Source organism: Monodon monoceros, unplaced genomic scaffold, assembly GCF_005190385.1.
Source record: "Monodon monoceros isolate NGI ecotype Baffin Bay Population unplaced genomic scaffold, NGI_Narwhal_1 Super_Scaffold_7, whole genome shotgun sequence".
Taxonomy (NCBI): domain Eukaryota; kingdom Metazoa; phylum Chordata; class Mammalia; order Artiodactyla; family Monodontidae; genus Monodon; species Monodon monoceros.
The window spans coordinates 4,124,674-4,141,704 of NW_021703784.1; the positions used below are offsets into that span (position 1 = coordinate 4,124,674).

Here is a 17,031-nt window from a genome sequence, read left to right on the forward strand (position 1 = left end):
TATAAAATAAATAAAAGATTCAAAAGAAGAAGCTGAGGAAATGCCTAGATTAAATATAATGTATGATCCTTTTTAAAAGGAAGCTGTAAAGGACATTATTTGAACATTTAGGACAATTGTCCCATGTGTGATCGCTGTATCACAGTCATACAGGAGAATGCCCTCGCTTTTAAGAAAAGCAAGCTGAAAACTACTTGGAGGTGAACTATCTTAGCGTCCCAACTCACTTTCAGATGGCCTAACAATGAAAAGTAAGTAAGACACACACAATGCACACAGTGAGATGGATAAGGCAAAACTGGGAAACACAGGTAACAGGTATAGAGTACTGTATAGTACTACTGCATTTTTTATAGGTCTGAAACCTTTCAAAAATAAAAAGCTGGGGGAAAAATACACATAGCTGCTTAGAAAATAGAGTCCTTATCTCTTAGAAATACATGCTGAAGTATTTACAGGAAAATAAAAACGGTATCTGTGACTTATTTCCGAATAACGAGGGGTAGGTCGGATTGGCTACAGACAGGGTGAGTGGTTCATGAACCGTTACACAGCACATGAGGGTTAATGCGATAATCTTCTCTGTGTTTGGATATGTTTGTAACTTCCATAATAAAAAGCTAAAAACGTAATCACTGGCTCATCACCCAGAGAACCTGGTTCAATAGGTCTAATTTGGGACTCAGTGATCTGCACTGAACAAGCATCCCAGGCGCTTCTGATGCATCCCCAACATGCTCTACTGAGGGTCCGAGTGCAAGAAAACCAAGGTGGTACTTAGCTCAGGAGAGACGCAATAGGTAGGGGAGGGAAAAGGAAACAGGCAGGCTAACCTCTGAGGTTTAAAAAAAAAAAAAAAAAAAAAGGAAAAGGAAAGTCTAATAAGAAAGTAATCTGGCCTAAGAAAGGTCTTAGGGGGAATTCCCTGGCAGTCCAGCGGTTAGGACTCGGCGCTCTCACTGCTGGGGCCTGGGTTCAATCCCTGGTCGGGGAACTAAGATCCCCCAAGCCAAGCGGGTAAAAAAAAAAAAAAAAAAAAAAAAAGGTCTTAAGACTTGAACTAGCAGGAAGTCTATATGCAGACCCGCTCCCCACCCTCATTGCAGCTCAGGCCTCGGTCTCTGGGCCTGAGAAGTCTGTCCTTCCACTGCCCATGCGGAGGCAAAGGGCAGCCCCTGATCTGCTGTGAGGGGGAGATGTGCTCCCGCCATCACAGGCAGCCACCGCACATCAAAACAGCTTCCGCGGGGCAGTGAGGTTTCACTCTGCCATTAGCACAGGGACTTCGGGGACCAGATAGCTCAATTTGACACTAATGCAGGAGCACAATGGTTAGTTAGACACGGTGCTGCCCTCGAGGGCCCCAAAGGGAGATAGAAACAAGCTTTACCCATCAACCAGGCTTAAAATCGAAGCTTAAAAAGCAAAGCCCAGGGGTAAACTAGGATTCGCCTCCATCAGGAGAAGCACCCCGATACTCAGTCTAAGTACAAATCACCGAAATTCTGGCATCCAACCACCAGCTCACACTGTGGATGGTGACTGTATGGACTAAGCAATCTTTATATATATATATATTTTTTCTTTTTGTTTTGTCCGCACCTCCTGGCTTAAGGGATCTCAGTTCCCCAACCAGGGATTGAACCCGGGCCTCAGCAGTGAAAGCCCATAATCCTAACCACTAGGCCACCAGGGAACTCCCTATGTTTGTTAATTTATGACAAAAAAGCAACAAAAAGTACACTTAAGAGGCAGTGTGTACAGGGCTAAATGCCAGTGTTTAATCTCAGCACCACTGCTACTAGCACAGAGGTCTTGGGCGAGTTACTCAAACTTTCTGTGCCTCAGTTTCTTTATCTTGCTGCTGTGAGGCCAGATGTAATATGTACAACACGGGAAAAGCTTAGAGCAGAATCTGGTACACAGTAAGCACTAAGAATTATTTAAGTATTAGCTCTAATTACTGATGTTAATGCTGTTAGTTTCAAGTCCCAAGTAACTAGTTTTATACAAATCAAACTATACAACCACAGTTATCAAGAACTCTATAGTTAGGCAACAGTTCATATCCTTTAATTTGTAAAACCTCAATTTTATATGTATAACTGCAACATCAGAGAAAAAGTTTAGACAGCAATTTCACTACTATATATATTCTATAGAAACAATAACCAGACTGGGTTTTAAAAATATAGTGGAGTACGACATACCGTTTCATCTTAGTTAAAAATGCATTAACTAAATCTGCTTATATTACACCTTAGATAAACCCCAAAATGATATAAAGTAAAAAAGCAAGTTATAAAAGGTCAAGTGCAGTATGACACCATTAATGTCAGCTTTAAAACACAAAAACAAATTGTTTATAGACACATTCTTATGTAGCAAAAGTATAAAAACAGGCATGGGAATGATCCACCCTGACAGTGGAGTAGCAGTGACCTCCAAGGGTAGGGAGGGAGGGAGGGAAGGGATGTAAGGATGGGACTCTGGGACATTTGATCCCTTAATTAAAAAATAAGATGGAGATTAAGCAAATATGGCAAGCCCGCACGCAGCAGCAACAAAGACCCAAAGCAGCACCCCCCCCCAAAAAAAAAAAGCAAATATGGCATAACAGGGAAGAACTTAAATCAGGACAGCGAGTACATGACTATCATATTATGTTTTATTTTTTCAGTATGCTTGAAATATCTCAAAATGAAATTAAGTTTAAAATTTTTTAAATTTTAATGCAAGAAATTTAATAATTAACTCCATGCTAAACTGTAAGATTAAACGCCATCAATCTTCTGCTATGGAATCATGATTAAATTGATCTGTCTGACCTCTGAAAACCAGAAAAGAACTAATGCCACTGATTTAAAACAGAATAGCACTCCTTGATTCAACAATTCCAATTCTAAAACCGTACTCTTAGGAAGTAATTAAGAAAGTGAACAAAGATATTCATTACATAATTGTTAATATCAAAAAACCGGAACCAGGGCTTCCCTGGTGGTGCAGTGGTTAAGAATCCGTCTGCCAATGCAGGGGACATGGATTCAAGCCCTGGTCCGGGAAGATCCCACATGCCGCGGAGCAACTAAGCCCGTGCGCTACAACTACTGAGTCTGCGCTCTAGAGCCCGTGAACCACAACTACTGAAGCCTGTGCGTCTAGCGCCCATGCTCTGCAACAAGAGAAGCCACCACAATGAGAAGCCCGCTCGCCACAACTACAGAAAGGATGCTTGCAGCAACGAAGACTCAACACAGCCAAAAATAAAATAAATAAATTTATTAAAAAAAAAAAAAAAAAAAGGAACCAACCTAAATGTTCCTCAATAGGGAATTAGTTAAATAATGGTACTTAATGGAATACCATGGGGTTATAAGAAACATGGTTAAATATCTGTATATAACATGGAAACATTTCCATTTCCACGACGGTTTAACAATTTTAACAATCATTAAACAAATAAGCAAAGGAATAAACACACCCGATATCCCTAACCTCTCCTTAAGCCTGGTTAACTCCTTAAGGCTAAATCTGTTTAAAAAGACAGACTCAAAAGATGTATGCATCCCTAAGAGTGGTACATAATAGATGTTCAATAAATGTCAATTTTTAAAAAAAGCACTAAACAGGAAAGCATATTTAGCATGATTCAACTTAGGGGAAAAAAAAAAAAGCATTTAAAAGCACACACATTTCCATGTGTATCCAAAGAAAAAAAGTCTTGTCTATACACCAAAATGTTAATATGGTTAATGGAGCATAGAAACTGGAAAGGATTGTTTTTGCTTTCCTTTTTCCCAATTTCTTTTATTTAAAACGAAACCAAAACCTTTTTAAACATGTAAATTAAGAGAGGAACACATTTCAATCCCAGCATCAGCTCTGTCATTTCACTGCTACTTTTTGCCTTTGATACAAATAATTATCAGAAACTTCTAGGAAAAAGACTGACCTAAGCAAATCAGTATTACTCTATTTTACAGAAAAACAATGAAGATGGTTTGGTCTCACTTTAAAAGTTTATCTAAGGTTGTAACAATTCTCAATTTAACCCGGTGGAGTACAATAGACAGTGCCCACAATTCCCTAAGTCACTGGAAACCTATATTGTTTTTGCTATTCAAGGCAATAAGTTGGTCAATGAACACGGCAATTTAGCAAAATCTAAACCATAGGCTTTCATTTAAGCTGCATTTATGATTTATCTTCAGTCTCCACTCATTCCCCGTGATACTGTTTTTCTTTCATACCACCTCCCACCAGCAGGGCCATGGCAGCCATCAGGTCTTAGAGCTTTTTCAGAGTTCATAGCATTCCTTTCAAAGTTAACAATGGCTGCTCACCCACTTGGGGAAGCCCCTCGATACCAACACTCATATGTATAAATAAACCTACTGCAAAAGTACCCTGCGGTTGGGACTTCCCTGGCGGTCCAGTGGTTAGGACTCTGTGCTCTCACTGCCGAGGGCCCAGTTTCCATCCATGGTCGGGGAAATAAAATCCCACAAGCTGCACAGTGCAGCCAAAAAAAAAGTACTCTCTGGTTGCAAACAGGAAGACCATGTCATTTACGGGGCCCTTGGAAGCTGTAAGCAGTGGGGCGAAAGCCTGCTGTAATGAGAGAAAACCAAGAAAATTAACCTGACCACCCAACATGAGTTTTTGAGAGGTCTGGTAGCCACCCTTAGCAGATGTCTTGGAGGTAAATAGGGCTCTGAGAAGTTAAAGAGCCTGAACAATCGTCATGAACAGAAACATACACCTTGCACAAGGGCCCACAGTGGGAACAGGGTGAACTGCTGATGGGCTGTCAGGAATTCAAAGGCAGAAGACGACTTGCGGACAGACACCTGCAGTGGACAAGTAAGCTCCAAGCTCACTCCGGGCCCCACCTCAAAGCTTCTGAGAGCAAGACCATTCCTGGCAGTCTTCACCACAGTAATATTCCCATCCAAATCTCCTTCCAGAAATTAGCAACAACAGAAACAGTTATGGGCTCACAAAGCTCTCTTCTTTTGATGCAGGAGCCAGTCTATATACAAATGTCAGAGATGACTAACTCCTTCCCCCCAAATACCAGCAGCTTTGCTTCTTCACAGTTCACCAACTCTATCCCACTCAGATCATCCTAATTATTTAGATAAAATCTTATGGATAAACAGGCAATTCGTAATAACGTAAGATATAAGATTCAGTTTGAGAGGCAAGGTTGAAGTATGACTTCTCACCAAATATACTGAATATCAGTGAAAAGAGTCACACTGGTGGGTGGTCAAGCATGCTCTCAAAATAGGGCAGAACTGAGTGACAGGTGCACAGATGTCTACAGACAGCGAGACACCAGGCCTGATGCCAACACTACCCGTTACCTAAATTCATTCTCAAATAGCCTTCAAGAGTGCTAATCAAGACACGTCCTTCCCCTAAAGCTAGCAAAACAATGGCAAACAAAAACAGTGTCTGAGAACATCCATAACGCCCCTGAACAACCAAATCAATTAATACGGGTACCCAACCAATTAGATAGAGCCTGTTTTCCCATCTCCTTGCCCTTTGGCCTGCCTGTGCTTTGGGTTTGCTGGGCAGTAATATCTTAAAGGGGGTTTCAGGGCTGAAGCTAATCACACTATGGCCATCTCTTTACTGCAACACGTGGTATTCACCTTACCATGTATAAAAGGACTCACTGTGGTTATTTCTGGTGAATAAAATATATAGGATGCTTGCTTTTTACTGGATTAATTTTTAGTAGTTTGTATGTTAAAAGAATTGTGTATGGTTGTGTAACTCAGTGAATATACTATAAACCATTCAACAGTACACTTTAAAATGGATGAATTATATAGTATGTGAAATATATCTCAATAAATCTGTTTTTAAGAAGCAGAGAGACTGATTATTTACAGGGAATACTGAGCTAATAAATAAATATACTGAGGATAATGGGATTGGAGGTATCGATATGAGCTCACTGCTTTTAATATCCACATGTATAGAAATATAGATTTATATGTGCATGAATATGTGTATATAAATGTATTTCACAGGTCTGTCTGCTGAGTGGGCCTAGAAGCAATAACATAATAGCAGTAAACACACCTAATACCTAAATACCATTCCCCACTAAATAAAACCATTTCTTCTTGGAGAAATGGCTGACTCCAAGGGTGGGGCAGGGAACACAGGATGAGCCTGGAGCATCTTTTTGTACCAGAAAGTAAGGAAGCTTTCAGAGAATAATAGGGACATAGCAAAAAGACACTGGAGTCAGCATGAAGGCGGACCCACTGGACAAATCTGGACAGTGAGTCCATAATGAAATGAATAAATGAATGCAGACACCATCTTAGCCAGGTGATAAAAGTTATCACCGGTCATGAAACAAAGTGACATCATGCAATTCCTAAGAGGATTCAGAGAGAAGAACACTTCTATGACAGTGCCCTCAAAAACACACAAATCAAAATGATCCTAAGACAGACCCAAATTGCATTCTACAAAGTCACTGGCCTGTACTCTAAACACCAAAGTTAAGAAAGACAAGGAGGGGGCTTCCCTGGTGGCGCAGTGGTTGAGAGTCCGCCTGCCGATGCAGGGGAGGCGGGTTCGTGCCCCGGTCTGGGAAGATCCCACATGCCGCAGAGCGGCTAGGCCCGTGAGCCATGGCCGCTGAGCCTGCGCGTCCAGAGCCTGTGCTCCGCAACGGGAGAGGCCACAGCAGTGAGAGGCCCGCGTACCACAAAAAAAAAAAAAAAAAAAAAAAAAAATCAAAAAACAAAAAAAGAAAGACAAGGAAAGGCTACAGAGAGAACTAAATGCAACACTGAAACAATGAATTAGATCCTGGTGTTGTTGGAACAACAGGTGAAACTTGAACAGGGTCTGTAGATTAGATAGTATATCAATGATAATTTCCTGATTTTGACGGCTGTACTATAGTTACATAGCAGAATGTCCTTGTTTATAAAAAATATACATGGAAGTATTAAGGGATAAAAGGATACCATGCCTACAACTTAAATGATTTAAAACAAAAACAAAACCTGCGGGGAGATACAAGTGGTAAGATTAATTTTACCGTATTAATCAAATGTTAACAGTTGGAAAATCTGAGGAAAGGATTTAATGGAAGCTCTTTGTACTATTTTTGCAACCATTCTGTAAACTTGAAATTATTTTAAAACTGTTATTATTTTTAATTTTTTTTTTTCCTATTTTTGGCCATGCCGCATGGCATGCGGGATCTTCGTTTCCTGACCAGGGATCGAACCCATGCCCCCTGCAATGGAAGCGCGGCACCTTAGCCACCAGACCGCCAGGGAAGTCCCGTATTATTTTTAAGTTAAAAAGGCAAAAGTAACCCTGAAAGACTAGAACCAAAAGGCTTTCTAAGGAGCCTATGGTAAAAAGAAAGTGATGCTGATAATTAACCAGTGCCTGGGGACTCTAAAGGGGTGGGGACAGGGACGGAGAGACATTACAATCTTCTGCTTCTCAAATGATTACAAGGAATTGGCAGTACTTTCTTCCTAACCTCCCTTAAACTCCAGTCACCTGGTCCCCTACTAGCTTAGGCTCAGGCAACTGTTTTATTTATTTAAAAATACCAACAGGTAGCTCTACTTCCTGGTTAAGAAGTTGTCCAAATGGATGCTGCTGTAAACACAGTAACTGTCTGAATTGTGTAAACACAATAACTTCAGTAACACTGAAGACTGTATTATGCATTATTCAGTGACCACAATGCAAAGAAGGTATTGAATGGTTTATGGTCAAATTGTTTTATGCATCTAGTTAATGACAATATCATGCATCGTCTGGTTCTCTGGCACTGAAAAACTCAAACTAACATTTAGAAAAGAACATTTTCGCTGTGCACCAGCTATGGTAGTGGTCTTGTAATCAACAGACAGCATCCTAGTTCCAGGCACCGTCTTGACTGCGGGGACAGAGAAGACTAAAGCCGTGGCCCTCCTCCCAAGGTGCTCAGAGTGTAGCTGGAGAAAGACACATCAACAGACCGGCATCGTGCAGGGTGATGGGGCACGGGCGGCAACAAAGAGGAGCTGAGAAACCTGGACGTCAAGACAGAAATTAGAGCAGCAGGAAAGGCTTCCTTTAAAGGAGGTGTCCCTGAGATGAGTGTGAAAAGGAGAACTCGCCAAGCAAAGTGAGTACATAAAGTCACTCCAGTGGGAGCTAGACTGCACGTAGCAGGAGCCACGAGGTGGACGTGCTGTGGTGGGAGTATGGAGCAGGGGTGGGGAGGATGAAGCAGGGGTTGGGGGCACGGAGCAGAGCTAAGCAAGGGCCACACCATGCAGTTTCCAAACTGTGCTAAGGGCGCTTACACCTGGTCTTTTAGGTGAAGAAGAGCTAGAGCTACTGAAGGGTTTTATGTGCAGGAGAGACAGTTCAGTCTTCATTTTGGATCAGGGAGGGCAATGGACTGAACAGAACTGAGAAACGCGCAGAAGCGGTTCTCACAGTCCAGGCAGGAAATGATAAAAGACTGAGCTAGAGCAGGGGACTCGGATGGACCAGCTGGAGGTTCCCAAAGTTTCCCCAGTCACGGTACTCTGGGTGACCCAGGAATTTTTTCACAGCACCGCCCAGGCCAAAAGGGTGCCGAAAAGTTAAGTAGTCAGGGCGACAACTTAGTAAAAAGCACCTGTGTCTGACACCTTGTGCCTGCTGGGCACTGCACAGCTTCTCTTGCACGGCAGTAAACTCAGCACCATCACCCCCATTCCTTCAGCAATTCTGGTGCAATGCTGGCTTTTCCTCACAGAAACCACTAAGAAGCAGCCCCACAAAGACATGAGGTCATCGAAAGGAACGGGATGAGCTGATGCTGAAACCGTGAACGCCTCCAGCTAGCTCACAATGTCTGACATGCTTTCCCTGAAAATCAAAAATATCCCTAGTGCCCTGGGGTGCCTTTGTGCACCGTTTGGGAACCATGGTTACAAGCCATTCTTAAGAGGTAAAAATCAGGCTGCCTTGAGAACTGGCTGGGTGTGGGGAGATACAGGTCTCCCAGATCTCCAGCTCAGAGTCCTGGGTGGGTAGTGGAGCCAACAAGTGACAAAGAACATGCAGGATTGGGAAGACCAGGCCACAAAACCTCTGGTAATGACAGTGCAAAAGGAAGAAAATGATTGCTAGGTACTATCTATCGTGTATGAATATTCAAGGGTACTCTCTTAAGTTTGAGAATTTTACACAGAACGAATGAAACCTCATACTCAGAGATTTCTGACAGCCAAAGGGAATGAAAGAACATCTTTAAACCACACCACACAAAACCATTCACAAGCCTCACACTACTGCATGGGGCTCAGTTTTAAGTAAATGGTGTTAAGCACACACCTGTCCTCTTTTCCCCCGTACTCAATACTTTTAAAACAAAGTAACTGCTACGGTAAATACTGTTATTCAGCTGCTGCCTCTTCCTGTTACTTTGTGACCTGTGAGAATGAGAAAGCAATGAGTTCCATGTTAGGAAAGGTTTTTTTTGTTGTTGTTTTTAAATAAATTTATTTATTTTTGGCTGCACTGGGTCTTCGTTGCTGCGCACGGCCTTTCTCTAGTTGTGGTGAGCGGGGGCTACTCTTCGTTGTGGTGCACAGGCTTCTCATTGCAGTGGCTTCTCTTGTTGCAGAGCACGGGCTCTAGGCCCACGGGCTTCAGTAGTTGTGGCTCGCGGGCTCTAGAGCGCAGGCTCAGCAGTTGTGGTGCATGGGCTTAGTTGCTCCGCGGCATGTGGGATCTTCCCAGACCAGGGCTCGAACCCGCGTCCCCTGCATTGGCAGGCGGATTCTTAACCGCTGCACCACCAGGGAAGTCCCAGAAAGATTTTAATGAAGGAGGGAGGGGAACAGGTTAAGTTAGTGGTTAAAATTAAATACATCCGCAGAGCTAGCCAGGTTATGTTAGTGCTCTATCTATGTCAGTCCTATCGCGGATCATCTAAAATTGATCGTTTCGCCCTTTTAAGTTGCTACGACGAAATCTGTTCCTGAGTCAGTCAGGCAACAGACGCATGAAAGTAACTCAGATGTGTCAATGCTCAGTGGTCAGGATGAGCACATTCACTAAAAGGGCATTTGGAGCGGCGACTCTACTTCTGGGTAATAAAATGTTATGGCTGCACTTGAGTTAGGCCTGACTGCTAACAGAAACACACAGAGTCATAAACACCCTTATCAGCTGAGGCTTCAGTCAGGCAGGTGGCACAGGGCCTGGCCGACGCATCCCTGACTGTCTACAGGCAGCTACGACTCACTTCCTCGGCTTCTGAAAACTGCCACAGGTCTGGTCTGGCTAACAATACAGGATTTCGGTGCTTGCAAAATGTGTGTAGGGCAAAGAAAGGGGAACGAAAGACCACCCCTCGGCTGCTTCGGTACTACTGATCCCAGGACTATCAACAGTAATTTCAAACTCTCGGTGTGAACGAAGCTGGACCACTCTGAGCGCAGCACGCTCACTCAAGGGTGTGGAAGAGGTTCATCCTGAAAAAACAGAGGACGCCCACGACGGGAGAGGTGGAGTTAGTGACCATCAAAGACAAGTCACTTATCGACACCAGAAAGCCGTGAGTATTCAAAAGACAGCCCCCCAATACGTTCCTGCAGCCCTTGGCTTCTTGACAGATGGCGACATCTCACTGTGAGCCAGGAAAAGATGAAATGTAAAACCGGGGACCCCGCGTTCCTGAGAAGTAACCCAGAGGTGCTCCAAGACGCTCACCAAGACACTTGAAGGGGATCACGATGTGAGTCTTGCACTGCTTCTCGTCCCTCCGGCACCAGTTGTCCACGCTGACTGGCTGGTTTGCCTCCATCACATTTGTGATCTGTAGTTCTGGATACATCTGCAAGGGAAGAGGAAACACACACAGTAGACTGACTTTGTCCGTAAAAGATGAACGCTCGCTGGTGAGCCAGGACGAGTGTCTGCGTGCTCAGCTTCCCCGTCGTCCTATGTAAAGCTGAAGTCCCCTCTGCTGCCTGGTTCCAACGGAACTAATCAAGCAAAGAGATACTGTAACTGTTAGCTTTCTTTTGACAGGTAGATTTTGGACCACTTCTAACACATTCTCTTTGAAAAAAGACCTACACAAGCAGCAAGCGTTCAGCCCCAAACAAGTCTATTAGGTATCAAGTCCACTTGTAGGGTGTGTGTAAATAGCTGAGTTCAAAAACTAAAACATTTAAGAGGCAAGTCTATGGAAGTGTGTGTTAATGAAATTATAGAATAATATTCCAACCCTGACCCCAAAGGCTAGTTTTGGTAAGAAATTAAAACATCTCATACGCTTTTCTACGTCAAGCGTTGACCCAAAAAGTCTGTTGAATCAGACATGAGATAATCCCTTATGATACTCGTGGCTTCTACCAGCAAGTGCAAAACACAAGCACACACGTGACACTGGGCTTGTTTCACAACTTCCCATAACATGTGGGAAGCCAAGGGAACCAGGCTGCACTTCTAAGGCCCTGCCAAGCTTCTGCAGTATTCCGTCCAAAAAGGACAGAGAGCTCCCAGCACACCCAGGCCAAGCGCACACTCAGAACAGAAGCCTGCTGCCCCCATCACCACCAGCCTGGTCTTAGGTCAAAACAGCAGAATGACAGAGCACCTATTTCTAAAGCAAACAGGTTCAAACATGACCCAGAAACGTTTAAGTTTCTGGCAGCACGCTTACCTCCTGACAGTACTGGAGAACTTCCTCCTTTGTTCCGAAGCAGCTCCGAGTGCCTGTCGGGTCAGGTTCCCATTCCCCAGTCTGAACATTCACGTGCATATTTAGCTTTCCACAGAACATTGCAATCTGAGGCTCAGCAACAGCAAACCCTGTTCCAGCGTTGGCTGCGAGGGCCTGTCGAAGGGAAAAGAAATTCCAGGTTCACTCCCAAGAGGTGGCATGGAGGGAGAGTCACTTAGCGGTTTGTGACAGTAGAATGGACCTTTTAAAAAATCTTCATTACTTACTATTTTTTCTTCATAAACAAATCCTTTTCCCAGGAACTAAGCCAGAATAAAAAATGACCTTTGGACATATATAATCAGAGAGAAATGTGCGTGGGAACTGTAACCACCACTCCCCATCTAGATACTTCTGACTTGGGAACCCATAATCCACCTGCAGTCCCCTCTAATACAAGCAAACCCATTTTCCATTCCTTAGTACACCAAAACACAAAAGTATAGAACGGTGAGAGTTCCAGCAATTTTACTCAATTCACTTACATGACAACATTTTACCGAGCAACTACTATTTTTGCACAGCAACCTGCTAAATGCTCAGGACACAAGGCTGAGCAAAAGGTTACGGCCCCTGCCCTCTTGGGGTTTATGGTCTAGTTCAAGAGTCAATTCTCACACAGAAAGATTCCCAGATGTCTTATGAAGGAAAAGAACATAGAGCTGAAGAAGCATACAAAACAAAAAGGGAATGTGACTTAGGCTTGGGTAGGAGGTGATGGGGAAGCTTCCTGAACTGTGACACTGGAGTGGCTTTGGCCATCCCCATTGGGGGAGAATGTAGACTGTGAGTCTGTGGAGGGTCCAAGGGCTGTGACACTGGAGTGGCTTTGGCCATCCCCATTGGGGGAGAATGTAGACTGTGAGTCTGTGGAGGGTCCAAGGGAAGGGTGGGTGGCACACATGGTCAAGACTGGATGGTCTGTCGACCAAGAAAGGATGGAGTGCTGAGGGTTCTAAGTACAGAGTTAATATTTTTCAAATGCAGCTCTGATGTTCTCTGTAGGCAGGGGGATGGCTCAGGGAGCTGGAGAGATGACAGTACTTGGGTAAGGCAGCACCGGCAGACAGCAATGCAGGCAAGACTGGGTGACGATGGCCGGGGGGTGACCAAGAGGCAGCATGGCTTGCATAACTCAGTGAGCAATGGCGTCGTGCATGGAAAGAGAACACTAAAAGGGATTTCATGAACAATTTTATCTCGTGTTAGGAAAAAAATCAACTATCCGTAGCCATCAATAGCTCACAAATTACAGGTGGGAAAAAACATTTACGTACGATGACAGTGAGGCTCTTACAAAGTCTCGTGCACCAGAAAAAACACAGGCATCCCTGCATCTAAAGATATACCAATATTGATGGTTACATTCACAATAAAGTTCTGTGGTCTCTCCTAATGGGTAAGTTCTTTCAAAACAAAAATTAAACATCTTTTTAAAATGTTAAAACTTGAGGGGTCGGGTTAGACTATCTGGCCTATTATGATCTTTTCAAAAAGAGCAAAGAGCATTGGTAATAAATGGTTTTCCTATTAACAAGAAAAAGTAGATGTGACTTTTTTTTTTTTTTTGCCGTACCCTGCAGCTTGTGGGATCTTAGTTCCCCGACCGGGGATCAAATCCATGCCTTTGGCAGTGAAAGCACAGAGTCCTAACCACTGGACCGCCAGGGAATTCCCTGACTTATAAAATATATGGAAAACTGTGTGCTTTCCAGGCAAGTCTCCTGCATTTGTGCTGATAGACTGGTTACACAGACATGAATGGTCCTTCCAATTAGGAGCCTACGTTTGATTCTGAAATACATCCCGATCTTCTAGGACAAATTTACCACCTACACGTTTTGCTTAGCAGCTTATTAAAATTAGCCTGCTTTCCAGTAGCGCGAGACAAGGAAGCACGAACACTTGCTGGATGCTGGGAGAAAGCTAATCTGGATCTAAAATGTCGCCAAGATCAATCAGGGTTGAAAAACACCTCAGTTAAATACAACGAGGAGAACAGTCAGCAACTTTATTAAGTAGAATAGACTGTCACCCCACTGTGATGAATAATCGTCTATTAAAGTAGAAGACACAGATGCTGTGCGTTCACAATAACTGCACGTGAAGCTATAGACTGGTGTGAAGTCCTGTCTCCCCCAAAGAAAGAAAAAACATTTAAAGGTATCTGTGGAAAGAAGGTATAGGTAGTACCTTAATGGCGTTTAATTCAAACAGATCATTAAAAGGTATAGAGATGCACACGACAAAGGCACTTAATTCTCACACTGAGCTGGAAATGTGCACAAAAATGCCTCTTCTACTGGCCATTCTTCTTCTGGGAGGCATATCTAAGGATTAAGGCTAGAAACTTGGGTTATGATACGGAGGGAAATGGGCACACAGTACATTAAGTGGTACATACAGAAACAAAGGCAAGCAAACCCCAGGGATGCTCTGTGCACCGAAACCAGTGTTCCAGCAAATTCATTCCTTCCTACTCTTCAAAAGCTCAGACAGAAACGAGCAAAGAAAATCCAGGAAGACATGATAAATATGTAAGCAAGAAAGCCAAATCTACAAGTTAGAAGGAAAGTATTTCCTAAACCTGCTATAAATGAACTACCACAGTTAAACGTGAAAGACGCTGAGCAATCCTTTCTAAATTCTCTCTACGGACCGGTATATTTTAACATTAAATAGGATGTCAGGGTGGTATCTAATCTTTCAGAAGTACAGAGGCGGGGGAGGGAGGCATTTGCCTCTTTAGTTCCAAAAATGAATACAGGTAAGAAACAGCATCAGTCAATTACATGAGCTCACCCAGGCCACAGTCAAAACTGTGCAAGCAGTCGCTCATCCCATTGAAGAAGACAGGGCTTCCCTGGTGGCGCAGTGGTTGAGAGTCCGCCTGCCGATGCAGGGGACACGGGTTCGTGCCCCGGTCCGGGAAGATCCCACATGCCGCAGAGCGGCCGGGCCCGTGAGCCATGGCCGCTGAGCCTGCGCGTCCGGAGCCTGTGCTCCGCAACGGGAGAGGCCACAGCAGGGAGAGGCCCGCGTACCGCAAAAAAAAAAAAAACAACATTGAAGAAGACAGTCCACGTGTGGCTCGCTATGGCTGTTGCCTGAAAGGCCACAAGAGTTCCGACTGTACGAATGGTCAGTTTACGGGCCAGCCACTGAGGTCAATACATCGGTGGTAAGTGCATTTGATCTTTCTGCAGAGACGGTCAACAGTGCCTTCCCTAAAGATACCACAGGTTAAAGCAGCAGGAAGAGGCAGCTTGGCAGCCACAGCTCCTCACATCAGTTCCCACCAAGGAAAAGGAGGGTAACTGGAATCAGTCCAGACAGCTCATATGCTGCCGTGATTCATTTCTGAGTTCAGAAAGATTAATCCTTGTGGCCATCAGAGACTCTCAAGAAGGTATCATCTGGAATATAAAAAGCCTCTGCGGACCACGTCTAGGGATCAACTAACCAAACATACCCCAACCTTACCCAGCGTATAACAGGATCGCTTTTTCCTGTAATGTTTGTGCTTCTTTCCTTTGAAAATGCTCTTATTTAATGTGCTCTCCATTTTCGGAGGCACACACTGTGCTTTGACCCATTACATCAACGTATAAATCAATCTGTTTCCTAACCTAACATGTTACAAATGGGATTTCGTTGCCAAGTCAGCACTTCCGATATCCTGTGAACCTGAAATCCTCTAGGAAAGAAAATTAACGCCCCACGCTTGGGCACCGCGGAGAGCCCTTGATCTATGAACACTGCAGCATTTTTAAGGCTTTGAGAACAAATTGCATCAACTGCTTTCCTAGTTCAGCACTTCCATTTAACTTAATAATCCATTCTTATTAAGAAATTCCATTTTATTAGTTTGACTCAGCTACTCAAGGATGGAAATTCAACTTGGTAAAAAGTGCTTCTAGTAACTTGGTTGAAAACCTGAAATGGCTTTAACGCAATAAATAAATAGCAACAAACATAAATCTGAATGTAACTTCAAACAGGGCCTTTAATCACCACCTCAAGAGAAGCAACCCCTGGGCCCACCTCAGCCCCACCTCCCTTCACAAAGCCTCCCAATCCAAAGCAAACAGGTCCCATTACTTCCTTCCTCACTAAAGCTACTGCCCCAGATTCCAATTTGGCTCCAGGCTCTGTGAAAGTGCCTGCCATGGAGGGAGCGTCCTCCAAAGAGGAGGGCTTTATTCTATTCCTGAGGGAGTCTGTTTCCTGCGACAGGAAGTGCTCCTGTGGTCCATGTACCCCCGAGAAGCAGGGCAGCACAGCTCCAGCTCCCATTAGAGCACTGTTCGTGTAGCACCTACTCACCACTGGCACAGGAGTGACATCAAGACAGACTCTTCTCAAAGACCCTCTTTTTATTTATTTATTTATGCATGCATGCATGCATGCATGCGGTACGCAGGCCTCTCACTGCTGTGGCCTCTCCCGTTGCGGAGCATAGGCTCCAGACCCGTAGGCTCAGCGGCCATGGCTCACGGGCCCAGCCGCTCCGCAGCATGCGAGATCTTCCCGGACCGGGGCACGAACCCGTGTTCCCTGCATCGGCAGGCGGACTCTCAACCACTGCACCACCAGGGAAGCCCTGACCCTCCTTTTTTAAATGAATATGTCAGTGAAATGACAACCTATTCATGGATGTGAAGATCCTGTATTCATTTGTTTAAGTTCTGAATGGTACTTCATGATTCCTAAATTAAAATGACTTAGGTCTGTGTCCACAAACCTGCACCCAAGATTTACTTAATCAAGCAAAGTTTAAAAAATCCACAGTTTCCAGGTTATCGCCCCAATATATTAACTACAAAAGGGAAGCCAAACTACTTCACAGTGGAGACACTGCCGTCAACCTCACCAGCCATAATTCGTGTAAGAGGACAGATGAGCAAAGACACACCGAGGGACTGTCTCAGACTGGAGGCTATGGAGAAAAAAGATGCAACGTGGGAGCCCAGACACGATCCTGGAACAGGAAAAGGACACTGGTGGGAAAACTGGAGCAGTATCTGAATAAGGCTGTTGTACCAATGTCAACCTCCCAGTTTTGATAAATGCACAAGGGTTATGTCAGATGTTAATACTAAGAGAAGCACAGTCTAAGGATACAGGGGAACTCCCTCTACTATTTTTGCAACTTTTTAAAAACTCTAAAATTAGTTCAAAATAAAACAGTTTTGATTTTTTAAAATCCTATTCATCGCTTGCCTGAATTTCAACTGTGACTCCATGGTTTCAATCTG

At 44.0% G+C, this 17,031-nt stretch overlaps 1 protein-coding gene across 4 annotated transcripts in view; it reads right to left on the reverse strand.

Annotated features, from left to right (window-relative positions):
- Nucleotides 1-17,031, reverse strand: part of APLP2 (amyloid beta precursor like protein 2) — a 72,278-nt gene that overhangs the window by 24,161 nt on the left and 31,086 nt on the right. For all 4 annotated transcript variants that reach the window (XM_029207400.1, XM_029207399.1, XM_029207398.1 and 1 more), the window contains exons 2-3: nucleotides 11,714-11,887; nucleotides 10,756-10,879 (exon numbers count right to left, since the gene is read on the reverse strand). In XM_029207400.1, the coding sequence (XP_029063233.1) occupies nucleotides 10,756-10,879; nucleotides 11,714-11,887 (298 nt within the window). The remainder of the gene's footprint in view (nucleotides 1-10,755; nucleotides 10,880-11,713; nucleotides 11,888-17,031) is intronic.